The following is a 24,188-nucleotide window of genomic DNA, read 5'->3' as shown; positions in this document are numbered from 1 at the left end:
CTGTCTCTCCCAAAGATAAAATTAGTCTTAGATACCCAATTCTCTCTTTTGCAGCGCCCAACGGGGCGAGTTAACGCTCCAGCATCGCTGCGGCTCCACCAGGCTGTCCCGGCGCGGGCGGGGGGTGCGCGGCTCCGGCAGTACCGGCCGCTCTGCCCTTCACAGCGCTTCCCGCTGGAGCAAGAAGCGAGGCGGAACGAGCCGGGTTACTACTCCCGAAAGCTTTGCCCCTTCACTCATTTTCGAGGAAGAGACAGGGTTGGTGTGGCGAAGCTACCGGTAGCTCAATCGCATTTCTTAGGATACCTGGGGTAAAGATATCTGAAATAATGAGTACTAACAGCAGCCTGAAATAGGTGTTCAAAGCCTGTAGGTGGACGGGACTTAGAGGAATGTGCGGGCAGATCTGGAAAGAGAAACGGCCAAAGCATGTTCACCGGGCATGAGAAGGTCCCTACTTCCCCGCAGCCTGTCCAGAGTGGATGAGCCCCCGCGGGAGGCAGCGGAGAGGAGGGCGAAGAGTTTAACCCGGTTGCCTGAGGCGGCTTTGGGGCGCCGTTCCCAGGGGAGCCGGGCTGAGCCCAGGTAGGAGCAACAGGCGGGGGAGGAACGGCAGCACCTGTCGGACCTTTGCCCAGCGATAGGGCCGCCCAGCTGTGTCCGCTCCCTCCTTCCCGCCCGCCCTAGTGCTCATGCGCCCCGGGAGAGGTTTAAAGCGAGCGCGACCGGGGCTGCCGGCTGTGCGGCTCCGCGGAGGTGTGAGAGCAGCGTGGAGGGACGGTGGTTCGTGGCGGGGCGGTCTGGTCCGGTCCAGCGAGCACGTTGCGGTGCTCTGTTGCTCTCGCCTCGCCTTCCCTCTCGGCGTGCAGGCACGCCATGTGGCTGGTCCCCTTTCTCCTCGGTGGGTACCGCGGGGAGCGACTCGGAGTCGGCGGGGCGGGCGCGAAGCATCACCCCGACCCGACCCGCTCTCTCTCTGTTCTCAGGCGCCTTCCTGCTCTGCAGCCCCGTGTGCGGGAGCGACGGCTCGGGTGAGTTGCCCGCCCTCCATTGCCCCACGGGGGGTTTCCCCCTCGGACTGTCCCTGCCTATCCTTCTCCTGGTCGGCGCTTCCCCGGCGCGCCTGGTGGCCTCCAGCTCTCGCCGGGACGCGCTGGGAGTTCCCGACGGGCGCCCTCTGCCTGGAGCCCCGTGGGCATTGAGAGCCGCGGTCGGGACCCCCTTGGGAGCGGTGCAGGCTGTGGGGCTGCTGCCGCCGGGGGGGGCGGGATGTGCGGGGCCGGGCTCGCAGCGCCGGCCTGGAGCCGGTCGGGCTCCTCGGGAGGTGGCCGCGGGGGAGGCTGCAGAAGCCTACGGAGAGTCTGGGACGGCTTCCAGACGGGGGTGAAACTCCCTCCTGGCATAGGTTGAAGAAGAGCAGTGGTGATAGCAAGAGTGAGTGGAGGTGTGTTTGGGTATGTTGTAAAGGCATATACAGTGCTTGGCAGTTTGAGGATCTCTGACGCTTCTGACCGTGGAATCGATTAAAAACTCTTTTAAACCTGCCCTGCCATTACTTTGATCTGGAAAGCAAAGAATGTACTTGATGTGCCTAGCAGGGCAGGGCCTGCCCATGGCTCCATGCCCTATTGGACTGCATCCCTGCTGCTGGAGAGTGGGCTCTCCTGGAGCCAGAGTCAGCCTGCAGGAACCAGGAGCCATTGGATGCAGATGAAGAAATAATTCATCAGAAGGATGCAAGTGGTTTGCCTGCCCCTTCCAAGGGGAGCCTTATATCAAGGGAAGGCAGAAGCTTCCCGAAGGAGGATGCGCTTCCAGACGCAGGCCTTGCCTGCAGAAGGTGAGTGACCTCAAGCTTTTCCTGAATGCTTGTTCAGGATTTCACAGTCATTAGAATGCACAGTTTGCTGCTCACATCAGTCAAGCATTTAGAAAACGCTCTCGTGCTAAACTGATTATAGCTAGATGTTACAGGAGTGCTACAGCTTAAAAAAAAAAAAAGGCATGGCAAAAGACAACTTCTTCAACTGCAATTCCTTTCCTTTTTTTGTTGTTGTTGTTTTACAGATATATTACAGATGAAGTGCTGACAGTATGTTGGGAAACAAGTGAAAAACTTTCTGTAATGCTTCCTGCCAGGGCTGGAGAAATAAAAGCCTCTGTAATCTTGAAGGTATCTGGGACCAAGTAAAATAACATTAAGGGAATACTAGCAGAATTCAATATTAGTAACAGAATGTTTTTATAATCTAAAATGTGAATTGTTACTGTAAGATACTGTCTCTTGCCATTATTCTGAGCCTAAATTCAGCAATGTTTGCTTATTGAACTAGAAGTTTACAGGAACTTCTACACAAGTGCTTAAATTCTCCTGTTCAAAGTAACGGAAGAACACTTGCTTCCTCAAAAATATAAGCCTAAATACAACACAAATATTCAGGGAGATCTTAACGGGCTTTTCCTCACACTCTCCCTGAATACATACAAATACTGTTGGGTTCAACTGTTTGGTTACTACACACAGGGATGCAGGGGTGGGTGAACTCTGGCATGGGATGGTGAATGACCTTAAACAGCAAGTCTCAGATTGAAGAAAGGGCAATTGCATTTAAAAAGTCTGGTTAGGGCTTCATAAGATAAGGATATGTGTTTAAGATTGCATGAATTAGTATGTAAACTGTGAGTGTATTTTTCCAAAACAAAAAGGTATATTTCTACTAGTATGTTGTCTTCGACTATGGAAAATGCTTGTGGGAGTGTTCCTCACATAAGGTAGAAAAACAGGACAGTTTGAATCCTCAAGATAAAAAAGGACTTAGAATGTTCCTGTTTTGCCCAGAAAAAAAAATTAAATATTAAAAGGAATCAGAAGCTTAATAGGGATGTGCTTCCCTATTCTATAATTCAAAGCTATTTTATTGTTAGGAGTCCCTAGTTATTTTTAATACTAATGTACATAGGTATTTTTTTTCCCTTTATGTAAACAAACTTGGCTTTTCTAAAGCAATGCATCAAGATAAGAAAAGCTCGGACTTTGACTACGGCTTCCATACTTGGAGTCTTTTAAATTAGCATCTCCTGTTAAAAGTTGAGAACTTCTATAGATGGGCATAAGAAACAACTATTCAGAACAAGTTGGAGTACATGGGGTGAGGCACGAAAAAGATGGAAGCTGGTGGAATGACTGAAAGCATGGCTATTGGATGTATGTTTTAGGAGAGAAGTGAGACTTCGCTTTTTTTCTTTTTTAGGTCAACAGAGATGGAAGACATTCATCCCTAACTTTTAAATATGGCTTAAATTGGGAAGAAACACCGTTTATTTTCTTTGTACTTTGTTTTTATGGTGTACCCTGATGTAGCATGTTTCTGTGAGACTTAGTATCTCTAGTCAGATTTGGATGATGAATGATTAAAGTACAGTTCTGAAAGTTTACGCTTCTACCTGTTTTGGACTCTAGCTATATGGTATGAGTTGATGTAGTAATTTCCTGTAAATTGTAAACTTATCTTTTGTTCCAAAAATACTTGAGTATTTTATCACAAAGTAACCGGAGAAATTTATCAACTGCTACTGCTCATGTATTTTAATAATTGTAATTTATCTCAATTATTTGTATATCTTTGGTGGGTTTTGTGATGAACTGTTACCAATACACTAAAACCCTTCAATTTTAATAGTAATGTTGCATGTTACATTTGGAAGAATAACATGTAAACTGTTGAAGAAATACTGTGTATTATCTAGTGTTCAGACCTGATTAATACTTTCTTGTTTGCAAGGGACTACTTGTAGTTTTATGGGTTAGGCAGCTGATGATACTTTAAAGGGAAAGAATAAAATCCACTGCAGAGTCTTAATTTTGGTACCCAGTACTTCCTGTTTTGGTACTGCTCCTAACATTCCTAATGGTAGTCTCAGTTACAGAATTATAGCTCATGGAAACTATCAGCCCAGAAAACCAAAGTGAAATTGTTACGTTTTGATTACCAGCATCATGTAGTTTGAAGTGTGTGTTACCTCTGTGCTGATCCAGCTGAGGTATGAACTGCTTAAGCCCCTAGCTATATGGAGTATGTCAACTCTTTTGATCACAGCAGCAACTTGCCCCTTTTCCCATCATGGTATAGACAAGGATCATGCCACTACTTAGGCTGCTGGTACGTAAAAAAATCTCATGGCAGGGCTACAACAGATTTTTTTTTTCTGGGCCTGGGAAAACACAGTGAGACTTTTTCTCCATCTCTGTGCTATGTAAACTGTTAGTCTGGCATATGACTGTAATTAGTAAGTACCTGGTAGTGAGGGAAATACAGATCTGAAAGTGGTAAAGCATTCATTAACTAGATGTGCCTAATCGCTGTCTTTGAATTCTTTGGCAGGCTGTGCATACACTCAAGTACAGTACATTAGGAATGACAGGATTTAAACTTTCCTGTGGTGTCTTGTGCTTTTAGAGGCTGGGGAAATGGTATGGGGTGCATGGCACAAGCAGTGCTGTGAGAACAGAGATTACCAGTGCTTCTCCTTGCAGTCATTTCTCCAAGGACATCCAACCAGCCTTTCAGCTGCTGTTTGATTCTGATAGTCTTGCTAGTTGTCATTTGGTGGATATGACTTGATCAGTGCCCAGTAATGGATTCATGCATTTGTAGAACTTCTGTGAAAGGATTAGGGGACTCAAACAGCTAAGCATGTTGATGTATTTTTAGCATACCAGCAATAACATAATGCTTTAACAATGAAAATATGCTTCCTAAATATAAGCATGTGATTCTGCTTGGTTTTTCAGACTTTTGTTTTTAAGGCAAATGTAAAGGACTAAGCATGGAAAGGATGTGAGTAGGTAAGACTGAGAAAAGAAATTTCTTAACTACTTAGAATACTGGAGAATCAGATTAAATCACTTCCACATCTTGCTAGGTAGACAGCTCTTATCTTGAGAAGGGAAAAAGTATTTGTTGTTTTTTTTTTTCTTAATCTGGCTGCTGTTTAGCATATTCAAGTCATATCTTTGTGCTGACAAATAACAGCACAGACTTTTCAGGAAGACTTAACTAGATAGTTTAACATAATTACAGTGTAGCATTAATGAGGAATACATACTTAAGACTAAAGCTACTTGTATGATTTACAAACATGTGTTAGCTTTATGCAGCCAGAATGAACAGATGTGTTTTCCTGTGCACCTCTGGCTGTAACTATTCTGCTTTTCAGCTCTGAAGTTGGTGAGTTCAGCAGGATGTATGATCTCTTCCATCCACCACTGAAGAATGGTGCATGCTCCAAGTATTTAAAGTAACAGGAGCTTATATTGGGATCAGTAAACACACTGTGCTGAGTGACCAGGGAACTGGGTAAAAGACAGATCACTGGTTCCCTAAACATACTCTCATTGGAATATAATGCCATGGTGTATGCCCTGATACATTGGCCAGCCTATGTCAGCTCTCAAGACTATGATAAGTACTACTCTGAGTGCACACAGTAAAGGTTCCTGTACCTTCTCATGCTCAGTGAAGGTGAGATGTTCTCTTGTGAAGTTCAGAATAAATATTTAGGCATAGATTTAACTTATAATGCTGAACTAATGTTGATCTCAGCCGAAGATCTAACTTGTGCTATCATGCCAGCTGAATGTGCTGTCCTGGGTAGTATAAGGATAGTAATAAGTATCCAAGATAATGTCCTCTAAGTTTTTAAGAGGGAAAGAATCAATTTGCCAAGCAGAATTGTACACTGGTATAAATCTGTGTCTGTATACCTGCATCGCACTCATGCTCCTCAGTATCAACATTAAGCTTTCACTGTGCTTGCAACTCTTAAGAAAACAAAGGCAGGGTTCTATGTGAAAAATGTAGGTGCCTCAGCTGAATGAATAAATAACTGCCATCTCACTCAATGAATCTGCCAGTCCTTTGTGCAAGGATAATGATGTAAGCTTCATTTCAATGAACTGATACGAATGTTCTAGGTTTTACTGTATTACTGGGGCAAGGAGATAAGCATTAGTTCTTTGGGTTATTTGGGTGGTTTTTTGCTTTTTTTCCTATTTTTCAAACTGGCATCAGTAAGATTTACTGCAGAGGCAGTGAACTGCTGTCAACCTGCTTCAAGAATGCCACTGGCGAGAAAGTTCAGAGTTTCCCAAGTGATTCATAGATGTCTTATAGCTGGAGACTACTGTGGGGATGTCAGTCACTTCATTTCTTTCTTGGAGACTGCTGCCCTCAAAGATGTTGCCTTTCTGTCTCTGCAGTAAACTTACAGATGTCAATGGGTTTTCCCCTTGTAATATTTCTTGGGTTGTTTTTTTTTTTTTTGTGGTGTTATTTTTTTAAACCCTTTGCAACTTTTTCTGCCACTTTTCCATAAATACTTTAACAGTGTGTTCTTCCTTGTCATAACTGTATGGTTGTAAGCTTTGAAGATGCCTTTACAGATGTACTGGAGCATAAGATGAGACACTGTACTTGAATTGAAACATTACTTTGCACTTGGAATCAGGGAAAAAACCCCACACATCCAACCCCAAAACCCACAAGAGCAATAAACCCTTAATATTTTCAGGTCACAGGTTCTTCTTTTTTCTGTAGCTTCCACTGCTATCACCTGCTTTACAAGAGGGCTTGACCTTAGAAAGGAGACGGAAGATGTCCTTTGCCCAGCAAACTGTCCTCTATGGCAATTTTATGTCTTCGGGGATGGAGTTTATGCCTCTCTTTCCAGTATCTGTGGAGCTGCTATACACAGGTAAGTCAGATTATTTCTAATTGATGTCTTAAGTTTATATAGTCTTGCTTTTTAAATTAAACTTTTGACACCATCATAGTTAAGATATTTCTGGACTTCAAGAAAAATACTAATGCAACATGAGTGTCATTAGGAGAAGAGTGATGAAGGAGGAAAACTTGTAAGATGCTCAGCGGTTCTTATCTGTGTTTAAGTGTTCCTGAAAACCACTTTAATACTTGAAATGGAACAGCAGCAGACAGATTTTCACTGTAAGATTCCTTATGTGTCACTAGCAGACACAAAAGGATACAGTGTAAACAGTAACTAATTGGAGAATAAAAGCAGATTCACTTTCTGACTATTATTTATATGATGATTTTTTTCTGAAGTTGTTGAAACCTGTTCAAGCTCCTATGCTAGCAGACATATCCATGATTTGGCTGAATGGAGTCTACAGACTATTACTTTTAACAGTGTTACACGGTTTTTAATCACAGCATTTCTCTTCTGACAGTTGCTTGCTGGGCATCAGTCTACATAATGATTTCTTAGACTACTACCTATCTGAATTCATAGCTGTATCAAATAGAAAACTAAAGACTAAGAAAAATATGCAGATAACTCAAATAGATGTTACTAGAAAAGCAATAATACTTCCACGGAGGAAGGTAAACAGGCTGATAATTGTCTTACTGAAGTTATCTGGGAGGTTGGGTTTGGTTGAATTTTTTCTTTGGTTTGTTGTTTGTGGGGTTTTTTTTTTTTCTAGAGACATGATAAAGACTTAATTACTTATCCAAGACAGAATTTCCAAATAACTTTTTAATAAGGAATTATTGGACAAAACCAGCTGGAGGCAGAGAGCTGTCTACTTCGGATGCCTCTGGAAGCCAGACTGACTTCTGACTGTCAGTCTACAGGGAGTTTCAGACTTCAATATTTATTATTTTTAATACTTTGAGAGAGCTTTTTGTTATTAAAGGAAGATTTTTAGCTTCATATATTAACTGCCTGTACAACAAGATATTTGTTCACATAGACATTTTCACAGTATGCTTCCTACCACAAAGTAGATTCAAAACTTATGACTCTTAAGGTATGACTAAAGTTTCAGCAACAAGAATCTGGGTTAGACATGAAGACAAATCTAACAATGAAGACAGCCTAGATGGCCTGGGATATTATAGGAACTGCAATAGTGCAGTTTCCAAAAACAATAAACATCCATCTCTCTAGAATAGCTAGATAATTATAATTGATCCTAGCTTGAAGTAAAAGTACAGACTAGATGACCCTGCCCAAACCTTTCCTATTTAATCTCTGAGAATTCTATAATATTATAATTAAAAGTAAGACTTCATGCATGTAATCTAACTTACTAGAGTTTCAGGATGTATTTTTGATGTAAATCACTATATTGAGGTATCGTACTATAGTACAGAGACCTTTTTAACATCCTATTCCTATCAATGTTCATTAGCACTTCTGGATTACAACATAAGTTATCCAGAAGCCCTTAACATCACTTAACTTTTTAAAACCAGTTTTATTTTGCTTCTAGGTACGTTCCTGTTAACATATACATAAGTTAAATTAAAAAAACCACACATCCTACTATATTTGTATATTTCAGATAAGACTACTGGGGCCCCTGCAGAAAGGCTGAAACTCTTCTTAAAAGCTTAAGTGAAACAAAGTGTTTAAAAGAAATAAGAGAAATTGTTTCACTTTTATTCCCAAGCAACAAAAAAACTCTTTTAGCATATGTGTGATGTTTTAGAATGTCTGATGCTGAACTCTCCTCTCAGGTATTTTTGTTTTTAAAAAAGACACCTAAAACTTTAGAGAAATAAATTACTAGAAGATAGAGAAGGAAAATGGAGTGTGTGAGTTGATATTTATTACTTGATACTTTAAATGCCAAAAATTACATACTAAGCATTTAAATATTCATGGGGTTATCATTACTATCCAGAACCTTATTTTAAATGTCAATTAAAATCCTATAACTTTTAATGATAGTTTCAGAATTCAGGGTTTTCTTACGGTATTTAAACTCAAAATGAAACTAAAGCTAGCTATTCTAAAAAAAAAAAGTTTTTAAGGAGGGGTTTTGCATAGAAATTCTGTCTGGAATTTATCAAATGCCATAAAGGAGAGTAAAATTTAAGGTACTATAGTGCTGCTAGAAAGAACTTGAGTTGTACTAGGGAGAGGGTGTATCTGAGTATTTGTCTTTAAAGCTTAAGAGTTAGTTTCATAGATAACTATATGTTTCATTGTGCGTGTTATTGCTAGAACAGGCTTCATTTTGATCCTTCTCTGAAGAGAATGAATGTCTCCAGCACACTTTAAGTGTCTATATGAGTGCTTACAAAAAAAAGCTAAACTTCAGTTGCTGTTAGGTCAGATGCAGAAAATTTAGGAAATAATATCTGGAACAAATGTCTTTTTTTTTTTATTTAAAAAAAACACATTAGGAAAATGAGATTTCTTCTTGTCTTTTTTCTAAGACCATGCTTGTGTTTAGTGATGTAGTCACTTATTTTAAGCATTCTGTTTCTTTACTGGTTGCCAAAGATGTCTTTAATTGGTGGCAGCAGGCAGGGGGAAGCTTTTGCTATCAAGATCTTTTTTCAAAGGCACTTACGACTTGAGTGTTTTGAAATGTGGCAGAAGTTCTTAACCAATTCAACTAACCGGTGATCTTAAGCCTCCCATGCCAGAGGTGACTGATGGTTAGAGAAGTCCCACCAAGACAGTTTGTGAGGCTTGGTTCTTCTGTAGCTGGGAACTGGTGTTGCACCAGCTGCAGGAAAACAGCAAGTCCCATGTAGCTAGGCTGCAAGATTTGTTTTACTCTCTATTACTTTAAATAATTGGGAGTTAGTAAAAGTAGAAAATACTGAAAATGCTGGAAAGTAGAATACTGAAATATTAGAATGCTGAAAAATGTTCATGTGATCTAGACTTTCTAATATATTTTTAAAATGAGCACCAGAAAAATCATTACACTTACAAAAGGAGAAGGTACAAGAAATAGAAGCAGCAGAGTCCTTTGATCTTTTCATAGCCTTCCTCTAACACAGGCATTTCTACATCATTTAGATCTTCCCTGAAGTCTGTACCTTAACCTATGTGTTGTATTGTTCTCCAGGCCAGAAGCATAAGAGCACGGAAAAATACAGATATCTTTTTCATAGTCATTATCAATCCGAATTATACTTCTTGTGAAATGTGCACCCCTGTTTGTAATACTGGCATCTAACAATGTATCTCCAGACAGTGCAAGAACAAAGGGGCTTCTAGTAGCAATGAAGGGATTAGAAGATACTCATCATTCTAATGTCTCTTTCTGTTCAAGAAAGAGATGTTCAAGTCTGAGTAGGATAAACTGTAGTACAGCATTTTGAATAAGCAGATTATTGGTGAAAAAATCTTCTGTCTAGAATAACGCTGGGTTTTAGAGACTATGTATAAGTTGGGACCTCTTAGTCCTGCCAGCTTTTCATACTCAGAACAGAATTTGTTACATGAGAGTTAACAGCAAAAACAATGAAACAATTAGCAGTCATAAATACTGGTTCCAGTAAAAAAGCATTGCTGGATGTAGAAGTGATAGCTGTTCAGTTCTCAGTTAATTTCAGTGCGGGCTACAGAATCCAACAACAACATGCAAACCCACTTGGTTCCTCTTTGCTATGTGTTGCAATGGCTGAGCTTCATGTTGGTGTCAAAGGAACGCCAAGAGCACATTGTTAATAGCTAATCACCATCATTTGCTGTTATTGTGATGTAACTAGATACCTGCTTTGAGAATTTCAGAAAATTCTTCCAAAGAATTGAAACAATCAAATCTAGTTTACGGCTATGTACGGCCCTGCATACAGAGCCCTACATGTTAAGCACTGTTGAGTATCAGACCTGTGCCACAACAAGTATTGCTATTATGTAAAGCACAGTCAGAAAACTATCCACAGTCTCAAGATGTGTCAGTCTTGAGAGCAGTGCTTGTTTATATATATATATATTTTTTTTTTTTTGAGAACTGAAAATGATTGTGTGAGCATTGGTCAGTTCCCCCTTCATGCACATTCCAGTTTGTGACCAGGTCCAAATTGAAGCCTGATTCCTTATTTTTATATAAACTGAATAATGCTTACTCCAATAAATAGTTCCATTACTGTGAGGCAATTATTAATACAATAAGACATATGGTGCATGCAAAGAATTTAGAATTCAGCTGTGAATACATCAGTACACTACAGATTAATAAGCTTTCTGCTTTTTTTTTGTTATATTTGGCTTTTTTCTTTTTTTTCCCTCTACTTATTGTATGTGCAATTACTCTCAGGAAACAGAATATTTATTTAATATTTTTCTTTTTCTGGGCAGAAGAATAAAAGATTTATTTGTTAGGGCAAGAATGGAGAACCTCCTACCAGGCTGACGCTATGCAGACATGAAGAACTGAGTTAAATCTACCACTGAGTGATTAATTGGATTAATAATCAGAAGGTCAAACAAAGGACTAGGTTCTCATCTTATGCAGTTCTGTTCTACTGCCAATTCCCCTAGAAGGATACCTAGCCCACTGTGGAAGTGTTTAGATGCTAAATAGGCATGTAAATTTTTTCACAACCTTCTAAACTAGCCACAGGGTGGAACCATTTCTAATTAAATGTTGGGGTCCTAAACTCAAGTGTAACAAAAGCATATCATGGTGTTACCAAGCTGTCCACAAAGTGACCACAAACAACATAGATGATGGCCTCTGAGATGTCCTAGTGTTTGCTGGACGAATATTGACAAAAAGGTTGTCTGGCCAGAGGGATCTCCTAGGAAACTTTGGTATAGTGCCTGCTTCTGAGCTTTCTTTCCTGCCAAAAGCAATAGTGGTGCAGAGGAGCCAAAGAGCACAACCTAGGGGGGAAGAGCATGCTGGTACAAAGCCCTGAGCAGCTCCATATTGCTGATTGGAAGCAATTGGGCAGTGGTAGGAGACTGCGGTTTGGAGAGAGGGAGGATGCTTCCTTAGAGTGATAAAGATGGACAATGTGGAAGGAGTTGTTTGCAGCTGTTGGAAGGGAACATAGAAATTCAGTGTTTTAAGTCCCTGAGGATGACGTTTTCTATATTGTCCTCAGATGAAACAGGTAGAGTGCTGGCTGCGATTGCAGTTGTCTGCAATGGGAACAGGAACCTTCAGGTCAAAATTGTGGTCTTGGATAGCATGGCAGACCTTCAGCTTTCTGCTCTCTCCCTCCTACTGAAAAAGGAGACAGTCCTATTGCCATACATGATGAGCATAACCATTAACATAAAAACATACCATGTGAGTTTCTGAGCAGTTAGTTTACTCTGGATTGCAAGACTAATACTGCTCAATGTGTATTTCACTGAACAGCCTGGTTGCTGCCCTGCTGCCCTTGGGCTTGGGACCTTTCCTTGGTGTAGAACACTTAGTCTTTGTTCAAAACTATTTCTCTTCACTCTAACATTATAATGCCACAGGAGGAAAACTACTCTGGCAATGTCTTATCTTTAGACTATTTTAACAGGCTGATCCTTACCTTATACATACCTTATGCTTAGAACTAAGTTTATTTCAGGAATTCGTCTTGGCTTCTTTTTTTTTCTAAAAACAAGTTGAGAGGGAGAGCACTTTTTGCAGCATGCTTATAAGCTATCAGCTAAATCTGTCACAACCATTACACATTCTAAGAAACAATGGGAAATCTTTCCCAGAGGAAATACTTTTTTCAAAAGGTGAAAATCTTGTTTCCTCTTTTAACAGGAGATGGTATTTCACCTTTCTACTGCTGTGCCTAAGATTACTGACTGCAGTTACATCTATATGGGTCATCTTCCATGGCTAGAAGAGTCTCTTTGTGGTCTAGGCATCAGTTTTGATGTGTAGGCTCCTTAAAAATAAAATTCCTTCAAGATTGAAAATTCCTCTAAGGCAAACCAGGCCTGTATCTCTTTCTCTGAGGGGGCAGATAAAGAGTTCTTGAACTTTACTTTGAAGAGGTGGATGAGGCTCTAAAAAGCTTCCATGCCATGTACTTGTTTATCTCAATTCAGTTTAAGTATGTTTGAGGATAAATTGCTGTATTTCATAATAACTTCCCCTATCTTCTGCTACTCTCTGCCAGTATAGTCTCTCCCATGAGTTATTGTACAGCAAAGTACTGGATTTCTTCCTTGTGCATCTGCTTTCCCATTTAATTTATGTGCATTTTTCAGTGAAAAATGCCATTTAGGTATAAGTTATGGTTTGTTATTAAGAGAGAATGGACTCATAGCTTTATATAAAATTGCTGCCAAGCAGCCCTGGCAGAAGCATGAAACAGAGTAAGGAGGTGAAAGCTGTTCCTGGAAACTCTGCAGAGTTCCAGTGTAATCAAAACAGTAGTGGCATGCAAGTCAATCACACAGGAGCAAAGAACAGTGTTGAAAATCAATGCAGATTGTAATGATATACTGAGGAAACACTTTTTCTCTGTTTAAATGCCACTGCAGATCTACACAAGCTGAATCTCACTTTTCAAGTCAATTGTAAATTATTGCAGAAAGCAATTTCCCAATCTGATTCACACTAAAAGGTAGACTGATAATCTGGTTTATTCTGCTTGAGTATTTATAAGCATGTACTCTGAGTAAACTTGCTGGAAGAAACATCCCAAGTAAAACTGATGAGATTGTAAAAGATGGCTTAAACAGTTGTTACTTTCTTGCCATTTTGTTCTGTAGGTAAATTAACAACTTTATTAAAGCTATGGTTTCTGTTATATTCGTGTCTAATAGCTCCCCCCCACCTTGCCTTAAGAATAGCAGAGCTGTCATATGGAAATAATGTTCAGAAGGCAGCCTAGAGCTTTATGACTTGTAATGAAATACAGGATCAAGTGTTTCTAATAAGTAAGGAGTAAATAAATCTATGCTGGTTTCAGTGGAAAGCTTCCCCATTCAATACAAACTAACTATATTTTTTCCCCAGAGTGATTACATGGCAATCAAAATGAAAAGACCAGTTAACAAATAGGAACAATATAGGCAAAATGGGTCCCACTGTGACTAAAATAAGCTGAAATTGATGCTTCCAGGAATAATTTTTACATTGAGTTCTAGGTATTAATGTATTAAGTTTAATACAGCCAGTACTCAAAGTTGCAATTCCATAACAAAGGAAGTGGGAAGAGATACTAAGCTTTTCTTGGTAGCTAATTTGGGCATAGATCAGGTTTGCTGATGTAAGCTCAAAGTAGCTTCATTAAAATTGCAAGTATAAATTTAAACTGGGAACTGTTGCATTTAAACACATACTGCAATTCCTTATCCATTAAGACTGAGACACTAGTGAAGGCTTGAATACCGAAGAGACACAGCTGGGTACTGGAGAAGAAAATTTTGTTCCAATTGGACTGAAAGATCCTGAATACGATAACGTGATATTTTTCCTAAATATCATTTTGCCTTGCTGAATTTTCCTGTCACTTAAAAATAACCACTTACAGGCTCTGGTCTGATTTTTTTCCCCACTGTTTTTTAAAGAGCTGTAAAGTGCCGTTTGAATTTACCAGCTTTTAAAATCTGATTTTAAACTCATCTAGGGTAATTTTACTAAAGCTTCTCTGCCTATATTCCGTATTCCTAGATATGAAAGTATCTCTGTATTTTGAAACTACTACCATAATCTTCCAAATTACAATAATTAAATACACAGAGCCACAGTTCAATTTAGAAATGTAAATCACGTCTCTCAATGAGGAATCTCCACAAGGAGATTTATGTAGAAGTTGTCTTTGCCATAGACACCCAGAGCTCATGTTACCAGACATACATGCAAGATTTCCTAGACTCTGGTCTTGGTTATTCTATTCTCACAATGTTTTTATGTCAGATGGCTGGAACCTATTTATTAAGAAAAGAGAACACATTGCTGTGTTTAAATAGTCTTGAAATTGTTGACAACTGTGGTACTTTCTTGCCAACGTTGACATTTGGCCTCTAAAAATAATAACTGTTCTTTCAGTAGCAGGTAAGAAGAGGTTCTGTTGCCTGTTACTGTTGCTTGAGGTATCCAAATACAACCAACCACAACCACATCTCTATAAAAAAAAAAGTGAGGTTTTTTCTGGGCTGCACTTAACACTGAAGTTTTCTAAATGTATAAATCTATTGTCCTGCTGGGTATTCACATGATCCTCAGCCCTTAAGCATCAGGAAGTTTTCCAAATTAGCTATTCCTTCGTTTGTCTCAGATGGAGGGACAGAGCTGGCAGGCAATCTCAAAACCTGTTTATTGAATCGTGAAATTAAATTGAACAGGGGAAAAATTATCGTGGCCTTCTCTAAGAAAGAGACTACGACCTCTAACAGTTTGTCAAAGGTCTGGGTGTTTCAGGTTTAACTCTCCTCAGTTTTGGAAAAATGCCTCCATGGATTTTGCTACAAACCTTCTTGTTGCTTCTACATTTCTGAACTGACCCTTCTAGTGAGGCATTAAGGAATATAATAGTCTTTTAACACTGAATATGACTTTATAAGATGTTTTGGTATTTGTTCTGACTTTTTTAATGAATCCATTATAATTGTGTATTAAGGATGCAGTGCAGTATGCCTAAACTAATGAAGATAGCTATGATCTGTTAACTACTAAAGTATTTCAAATTCTGAGGCTGCAATTTGATGTTATTCTACAGTGAAAATTATGCAGTTGAATTGCATCTATTGTTGATATACTGTTTCCAAGACTATACTGAGATCGCTCTGGGATCTTGAATGGATTGAATTACTAATTTGCATTTATATATTTCATTTATTTCAGTTTCACATTCAATGTTTACTAAAGGTGAATGAGAACAGGATGCTTTAGGCTCTGGCCTTATAATTCTCGGTAATCTGACGACTGCTTTCAATAATGCCTACTATTTGTGACTTCAGTCTGCAGTGGCATAATGAGATATTCTACATATCCATTACTACTATAAACAACATTTTTTTTTTTTCCCAGTTTCCTTAGCTTTGGTCATTTTGAAACAAAATTTGATATGCTTAACTACAGTCAGAAATAATCATGAGGCATAGTGAGCTCAGATACATTTTGCTGGAGCTCTTTCCTTTAGGAGCTGGTATGTCCTTGAAACCTCACTCTTTTGCGTCAGTCTGAATACTGTCAGGATTTCAGGATTTCCTGACCTTTTTTTTTTCCAAGTCTGTGTGGTGCTCTGCTGAGTAATTTCTTTTAAAAGACTTTTCAGCTACTTCTAGCTTGTTTTAATCTGAATGCAACTGCCTGCTCATATGGCATCTTTTTCAGGAGGATAGTGTCCAACACACTAATGATGGTATAATTGTATGGAATTTTCTTGTGATTGAAATGCCTGATTTATAACAACTCTTTTTGCATCTCAGGGGGGTGATCACCAATGCAGGAGGAGCTGTAAGGGTACAGACTCTCCCAGGACAGGAAAACTACCCTGCTGTGAATGCCAATGGGATCCAGTCTCAGGTGCTCACGAGATGGGCTTCGTCTTTCTCAGTGACTGGTAAGTGGACCAAACTTACTATTTTGCAAGCTATATTTCAAATATTAACAGAACTGTAGGAAACTTCTTCAATGCTCCTGCATGCATAAAAAAAAAAGTGATTGCTGAAGTGTAGTAACAAAAGTTTCCACTTTAAATTCATTGTTTTAACTTCATTCTCCCCCATAATTTCCTTAAAATGCTACTTCAGCTAGACTAGCTAGTCTGTAGCTGAGGCTGATACATAAAAATGGATCACAGTTGTTTAGACTATGACATGATAGCAGGCAGTTAACACTATGGTTCCACAACCATTTAAGCTGATCAACTTCATGCTTTGATCCTGCTCTTGCAGTCCTTTCCTCCCACTGCTTCCAGCCATACAGTTTATATCCCTTCTCTCCCCCACCTGCCTTTGTGCAGGCAGTAGCACTACTCAGGCCCTTCAAAGAGCTTGTGCAGCATTCCCTATGCACAGAACATTAACCATCCAAAAATAGGAATAATGTCTACTTGGGTGCGATGTCATTAAGATACAGTGTGATGTAGTGGTGTTTTTCAGAAGTTTTTGTCCACATAGTTGAGATACTGTGCCTGATGGCAAACTAGTTATCACACCCTGCAACTTGAATGAGATTAAACCATAAAATTATATGAAGAAGCCTAGTGGTTAATATATGTTGTTGTGGTCTAAAATATATTAAAGTTTTATGGTATATTGTTCTGAAGTTTGGGAAACAGATCTCTCTAATGTGTTCTTATTCTTAACATGGCTAAAATTCAGAGTACTGTCTCTGAGAGTAGTAATCCTTGTGTGGTGTCCAGTGCAAATTATTAACTAATATCTTGGAATTTTAGGTGGTTTTGGAGGGGGTGTAAATGAAGTCTACTTATCCAGATCAAGTCCTGAATTTATCTGCTATAAATAATAGCTCCTACAGCTCAAAAGCTCCCAGCAATTAGGTATACTGTAATTACTTATTATGTTTCAAATGCAGAAGCTTGGAGAAGCTCATTACCTGTAAAACAAGGATTACACCAACGATCTGCTTAGGCCTATGTCCTGTTCTCAGAGTAGCTAATGGCAGGTGATAAAGAGATGTTATTGGAAATACAGCATTCTTCAAGCATTTGTAATTTCATCTAAATACACTAAACTAGACTAAACTTATTGTTCCAATATTTGAACAGGTACCAAGAACACAGTGCTTGAAGCAGTTGGGCGATCGGTATCAACAGCACGTCCTTCTACAGGTATGAGTTTCTCTGCAACAAGGGAAGCCTCTTGTGATAAGATGTCCTGCAGTGCATGAATGTCATGCTTCATGAGATTAATTTGCTTTTATAGAAGAAAATACATACAATATCAGTATTTAATCAGCAAAAAGAGGAATCATTTGTAATCAGGGAGATTACAAATGATTACTAGTGTTCATGTAAGTTTTAAAAAAATTGAATGAATTTGAAAAACAATGCAGATAACATGAAGGAAAGAGTTCATGCATGCATAGGATATTAATTCCTATTAGGTGTCAGAGAAGACAGAGATAATGCATTCCTCATTACAGTTACTTAACAGCTGAGTGCTGACAGGACTTTTATAGCAGCAATTCAGATGTTACATGCATTTCTCCACAGAAAATGCTGCATTAAAAGGCTAGATCAGTTTTATGGAGGTTAGTGGTATATAAACACTGGGCTTGTATATTGTTTGCAAATAGACCATTTGCTTTACATGTTAAGTCATGGTTTGCTTCCAGAGAGCAGAATTGCTGACTGAGAAATGGTGAGCTACAGTGATTCACCCAGTCTTCTGTGTTTCAGTAATGACCCAGGCAGGTGTAGAAAGGAATGCTAAAGTGCTTCGTTTGAAAAATAATATTGTCCAAAGAGCAAAACAACAGCAGTGGAAGTTTAATAATAAAACTGATTGACAGTTCACACTGCAGATAGACTGCAATGCGATTACCGGAGTCTGAGTTTTTCTGGTTCACTTTTGGTCATTTATCATCATCTTAAATGACCCATGCTGTTTCCTTCACTGAAGGTAAAAGAACTAAGAAGCCACTTGATAAAAAGGCTGGAAACAAAGGTAAGAACCCACAAATTTAACTTTTGCAAAGCAAGACCCTACTGTTTATTTGGTGTGTTAAGTCTCAATTGTTTTGGATGTTCACAGACTGTAAAGCTGATATTGCATTTCTCATTGATGGAAGTTACAACATCGGCCAACGTAGATTTAATTTGCAGAAAAACTTTGTTGGAAAAGTAGCTGTGATGTTGGGAATTGGAACAGAAGGGCCTCATGTTGGAGTTGTACAGGCCAGGTAAAAACAGATCTATACAAAATTGAACTCAATTGTTGATGAATAGCAATAGAAAGCAAACTCTTTCCAGCTGTAGCACTGTTTGCTCTGTGCTACACAAAGATGTCCATGTGAGAGGATGTGACAGATTTGACTGTACTTGATACTTGGATAGATAGAGCAGCCAGACTTTTCACAGCCCCTCTGCTGCTTACAGTTTTGTAGCTCATCTGAGTGAAGGAGCAGAAAGCACTCTGCAAAGGAGAGATTTCTCTTTAAAGATTGTGAAGAGGGAATTGTCAGAAATGGCTATGTACATGTGCAAAGCAAAAACCTGCTCTTGCCAACGTATAGGTTGCTACAGCAAATATTTTCAAATTGTAAATGGTCACTTTTTTATTTTAAGACTCTTCATAGAATCATTTGGGCTGTAAAACACCCCTAAGCAGATTGAGTCCAACTGTTCATATTACTGTGCATGTTTGCAGACAGTGAAGCTGTCTAAAAGACACTGTAATGTCTAATGTGGTGGTAGAAGTTTTTTTTGGAGTAACAAGCTTGCAATAGCAGTTTTTTTTAAGGCCTGACCACTTTAGCTATGGCCTCTGGAATAAATATAGCAGGTTCAATTTTTTTTCTGTGTATATTTTCAATCTCAAGTTGCCAGCTGCTTCATAGGGCTAAGAATCAGCCTGTTCTTAATTTACCTACCCAGATAAATAAGTTCCTTTTGCTGAGGACTGTGAGAATTAAGAGAAACCTACTTAAATATAATGAAGAACACATATTATCAAGAACAAAGTTATTCAAAGTATATTTTAGCTTGCTAATGCTGTAGTAGTATGAAAAAATGAACTATATACTTTATTACTGTTTTATTTTTCCACAGTGAACATCCAAAAATTGAATTCTATCTGAAAAACTTCACTGCTGCAAAAGAAGTTTTGTTTGCCATAAAGGAGTTAGGGTTCAGAGGAGGCAATTCTAATACAGGTGAGCTCAGAGGAGGTAATTCTAATACAGGTTGTTTTTTTAACTTAGAGGTTGCTCAAGCTTCATTATTATCCTATTTCCTGGAACACAATTTCACTTTAACACTAGGTGAGACCTGTAATCACAACAGAAATCCAGCACAATTTCATACAGGGAACTGGTACTGAAATGTAATCACATTTGTTCTTCGTGTTCTTTTTCTGTTCAAAACCAGGGAAAGCTTTGAAGCACACAGCTCAGAAATTCTTCTCTTTGGAAAATGGAGCACGCAAAGGAATTCCCAAGATCATTGTAGTGTTCCTAGATGGCTGGCCCTCAGATGATATAGAAGAAGCTGGCATAGTGGCCAGAGAATTTGGAGTCAATGTTTTCATTGTATCTGTAGCAAAGCCCACAACAGAGGAGCTGGGAATGGTACAAGACATCGCTTTTGTTGACAAAGTAAGAGAATATCGTTGAAAGGTTTTCAGTCATGTGTACAATTCTAAAGAATTTACTTCATGCTCAATTCCTATTGAATTCTTAATATTCTTGTATATATACATCTCCAAAAAGCCACTGAAATTATACCTGCTAGTAAGTGATTTACAAGAATAGCAGTACAAAACCTAAAGCAGCACTGCAGTTTTTTCCTGCTAAAGGGGCTACACAAAGGGTACAGAAGTGCTATCACCATCCTCTAAACGAGTTAGAGTAGGAATTGAAACACTTACTCTCATGTGGTCTTCCTAATCTCTAAGTCTTTACCTACTCACCAGTGGGAGAACCTCTCATTTTCCACAGGGAGTTTTCAGATGTCTGATTTTAGCAAAAAATTTGTAGTTCAGGGCATAAACAAGATGAAGCTCTACAGCTCTGCTACTTCTAGCAGATAGCTCGTTGCTGATCCCAGTGGTATTGGAGGCAGGTCTGACTCTTACGTACACAGGCATAGAAAGAACTGACCTCAGATGACTGAGGCCTGCCCTCCCCTTCTTATCCAGCCTAAGTTATCACCTTGGAGAGCTGATTTTAGATTTAACCCCTTTCTCAAACACGTTGCACTTAACAAGCATCTTATGGAAGGCAGAGGAAAAAGAAACTTCACTTTGAATGACCTGGAGATATGTTTCTATGACACTATGGATTAAAAAAATAAACCACAGAGACTAATTTTCAGTGGATACAGAACTTTCACGCCTTTGGATATTAAGTCACATGACTTGGTTCACTTTCAAAAAACACAATTATAATTTCCAGTTGTTACAGTTATTATGGATAAAGTTAAATGATTTGAAACTTCCAGAGGTCAATAAGCAGAGTTATTTTGCCAGTAATGAAGTTTATAATATAGCTTTCACTGACTTAAACTGTAGAGGCTTGTCCCCAAGTTCTTAAAACCCAGCCAAACAAAACCCCCAAACTCCCACCATCAAGGTCCATTTTTAACCTATCTTTGAAAGAAAATCCCATAGATTCCTGATTTATTATCCACACAGCCACTGTGCCAGTATTCACCTATTGACCTTTTGTTTTCAAACAGGCTGTCTGTCGAAACAACGGCTTCTTCTCTTACCAAATGCCCACCTGGTTTGGCACGACCAAATACGTGAAACCTCTTGTCCAAAAACTGTGCTCACACGAGCAGATGTTGTGCAGCAAGACGTGCTACAACTCCGTCAACATCGGTTTCCTGATAGATGGCTCCAGCAGCATTGGAGACAGCAATTTCCGCCTCGTGCTTGAATTCATCAGTAACGTTGCCAAGGCTTTTGAGATCTCTGACATTGGCACCAAGATCGCAGCCGTGCAGTTCACCTACGATCAGCGCACCGAGTTCGGCTTCACAGACTACACAACAAAAGAGAAGGTGCTCTCGGCTCTCCGGAACATTCGCTACATGAGCGGTGGCACTGCTACTGGTGATGCCATTTCCTTCACCACCAGAAATGTGTTTGGGCCTGTGAAAGATGGGCCCAACAAAAATTTCCTCGTTGTTTTGACTGATGGTCAGTCTTATGATGATGTTAGAGGACCTGCTGCTGCCGCACAAAAAGCAGGTAAGGGACTTTTCTTTTAAAGGCAATGGAAGCTAATTTATCATAGAATCATAGAATGGTCTGGGTTGGAAGGGACCCCAAGGATCATAGAGCTCCAACCCCCCTGCCACAGGCAGGGCCACCAACCTCCAGGCCTGGATCTACACAGGACTGCCCAGGGCCCCATCCAACCTGGCTTTGAACACCTCCAGGGACGGGGAATCCACCACCTCTCTGGGCAGCCTGTTCCAGCACCTCACCACTCTCTCTGTAAAAAACTTCCCCCTAATATCTAATCTAAACCTTCCCTCCTTTAGCTTTAGTCCATTCCCCCTTATCTGCTCTTTTTAAAAGTCGAATCCCCTCCTGCCTATAAGCTCCCTTCAGGTACTGGAAGGCTGCAATGAGGTCGCCCCGCAGCCTTCTCTTCTCCAGGCTGAACAAGCCCAGTTCCCTCAGCCTCTCTTTGTAGGGCAGGTGCTCCAGCCCTCTAATCATCCTTGTGGCCCTCCTCTGAACCCTCTCCAACAGTTCCACATCCTTCTTGTATTGGGGGCCCCAGATCTGGACACAGTACTCCAGATGGGGCCTCATGAGGGCAGAGTAGAGAGGGACAATCACCTCCCTGTCCCTGCTGGCCACTCCTCTCCTGATGGAGCCCAGGATACCATTGGCCCTACGAGCTGCAAGAGCACACTGCTGGCTCATGTCAAGCTTCTCATCCACCACAATCCCAAAGTCCTTCTCAGCAAGGCTACTCTCAAGAATCCTGTATTGTAACTGTGAAGACCTTAGTCAAAGTTTGAAAATACAGCCCCACTGAGTGAATCAAGCATCCTTACCCATTTTAAATCCAGGAAAATGTGAGCTCTAAGGGACTGGTTTCTATGAGGTTGAAAAAATCAGCACTGCAAAGCCAGATACAGGTGGACTCACTAATAGCAGCTTAGTTCAAAAAGTACACCCAGCTGTATTTTCCTGAATAGGAGAAAAATTAGTAGATTAAAAATAGTGAAGCTCCAACCAATGATGCCATCCACGCTGATGTTACTCCTGCACTCTGTTGGCATCTAGGAAGGAAAGAAGCAGTTTTGGCCAAAAAAGCTTATTGTGCTGCTGATGCTTGAAAGCACTAAGCACACAGAAAGGATCCAAATTTTTTTTCAGAATTATTTCAGGGTTTTACTTGTATTTTAAGACTGACATCACAACCACCCCATTCATGTGTGACACTATAAAAACAACTTAAACACTAGCTCTTAAGATACCCTGTATTTCCTTCAGGATTCTTACTAAGACAAATCTAATTCCTGATTATTTTTTTCGTGGCAAAATCTGACAGGTTGCAGGTATTAAAACATGCTTTTCTGATACAGATTAAATAGCTGGTTTTCTTGTATCCATGGGCAAAATGATCTTAACTCTTTTTTTCTTTCCTTACTGTACCACTACATTGTAGGAATAACAGTCTTCTCTGTTGGTGTTGCCTGGGCACCTCTGGATGATCTGAAAGACATGGCTTCTGAACCAAGAGAATCTCACACTTTCTTCACTAGGGAGTTCACAGGATTGGAGCAGATGGTTCCTGATATTATTAGAGGCATCTGTAAAGATTTTTTGGATTCTAAACAATAAAGCAAAAATCTGCTGTTGGATATTACAACTCTGAAATGAAAAATCATGAAACTGATATGGTCCCTCTAAAGTACAGATGTTTCATTCATATATACACTATCATAATGCAAAGGAAGAAGGGCTACTTCTTGTTTCCATAGTCAGCCAAGGATTCTTGTGAGCTTGTTAGAAGTTGTACTTTATACTGGAGTGCAGAATTTGGCCAAACAGCTATTATTTTCAATACATATATAGTATCCTCAAGTTTCAAGCTATGCATAATGTGCAATTAAGGCTATCAGATATCAGCAGAGGAAACAATACAGCTCTGACATTTTTGCTGTCACTTGCTAGATGTCTTCTTATGAGTCAAAAATAATAGAGTTCTAAACACATGGTACTATCTTCTAGAAGCCTTCTGTAGTTTACAATTCTGTATCTTTTCAAGGAGTTTTCCTGATAGTGTGAAGTACTTCCAGTGCTTCAGCTGCACAACATCCATTATTGCCAGGCGCTTAAGAAAAGGTATGACAGATTGTAGCTAAACAGTAGCTTTGCTATGGGGAATGATACTGCCATCTGGTTTGCAAAGTTTACATCAAAAGACATTTACCTTCTACCCACAGATTTCTGTGGATCGATGTTGTTTGATTCTTTTGGCACAGATTTTGAAAGGTATTTAAGGTGCAGTAGTTGTTTTTGAGGATCAGGAATCCTAACATATTACCTGATACTACTGCTTCCTACATTACTGAAGTCAACAGTGATATTCCTAAGGTATCTGATAACTGGATTCTTTTTCCTGCCTACTGCATTGTACCATCCTGATTTTACAAAGTTCTTACTGGCTAGACAGTCAGAGAGAGGTGTCTCTTGGGCAAAGAGATTAAATTAGACCACACACTGGGAACTGAGAGCATTCAAATTAAAATCTAAAGGTATCTCAAACCTTGAAACCTAACTGATTGATCTCTGGCTTGGTCAGAAGA

At 39.7% G+C, this 24,188-nt stretch overlaps 1 protein-coding gene across 1 annotated transcript; it reads left to right on the top strand.

The window, feature by feature from the left end:
• Positions 1 to 766: 766 nt before the first annotated feature.
• On the top strand, positions 767 to 23,242 carry COCH (cochlin). The gene is made up of 11 exons (XM_084263808.1): positions 767 to 901; positions 987 to 1,031; positions 6,597 to 6,753; positions 16,156 to 16,289; positions 17,460 to 17,522; positions 18,316 to 18,360; positions 18,448 to 18,595; positions 19,464 to 19,567; positions 19,782 to 20,008; positions 21,090 to 21,606; positions 23,045 to 23,242. The coding sequence occupies exons 1-11, from the start codon at positions 877 to 879 to the stop codon at positions 23,218 to 23,220; spliced, it is 1,641 nt and encodes a 546-aa protein (XP_084119934.1). The 5' UTR covers positions 767 to 876; the 3' UTR covers positions 23,221 to 23,242.
• The last annotated feature ends 946 nt before the right edge of the window (positions 23,243 to 24,188 follow it).

The sequence above is a fragment of the Gallinula chloropus genome, assembly GCF_964237585.1.
Source record: "Gallinula chloropus genome assembly, chromosome: 4".
Lineage (NCBI taxonomy): Eukaryota > Metazoa > Chordata > Aves > Gruiformes > Rallidae > Gallinula > Gallinula chloropus.
Note: the sequence above shows the minus strand (reverse complement) of the source record. Positions and strands in the feature narration are given on the sequence as shown.

Excerpts from the sequence above, each read along its gene's own strand:
- COCH (XM_084263808.1), top strand. The coding sequence starts at position 877 with ATGTGGCTGGTCCCCTTTCTCCTCG. Across the intron at positions 902-986 it reads GCTGGTCCCCTTTCTCCTCG|GCGCCTTCCTGCTCTGCAGC; the intron begins GTGGGTACCGCG and ends CTCTGTTCTCAG. Across the intron at positions 1,032-6,596 it reads GTGCGGGAGCGACGGCTCGG|CTTCCACTGCTATCACCTGC; the intron begins GTGAGTTGCCCG and ends TTTTTTCTGTAG.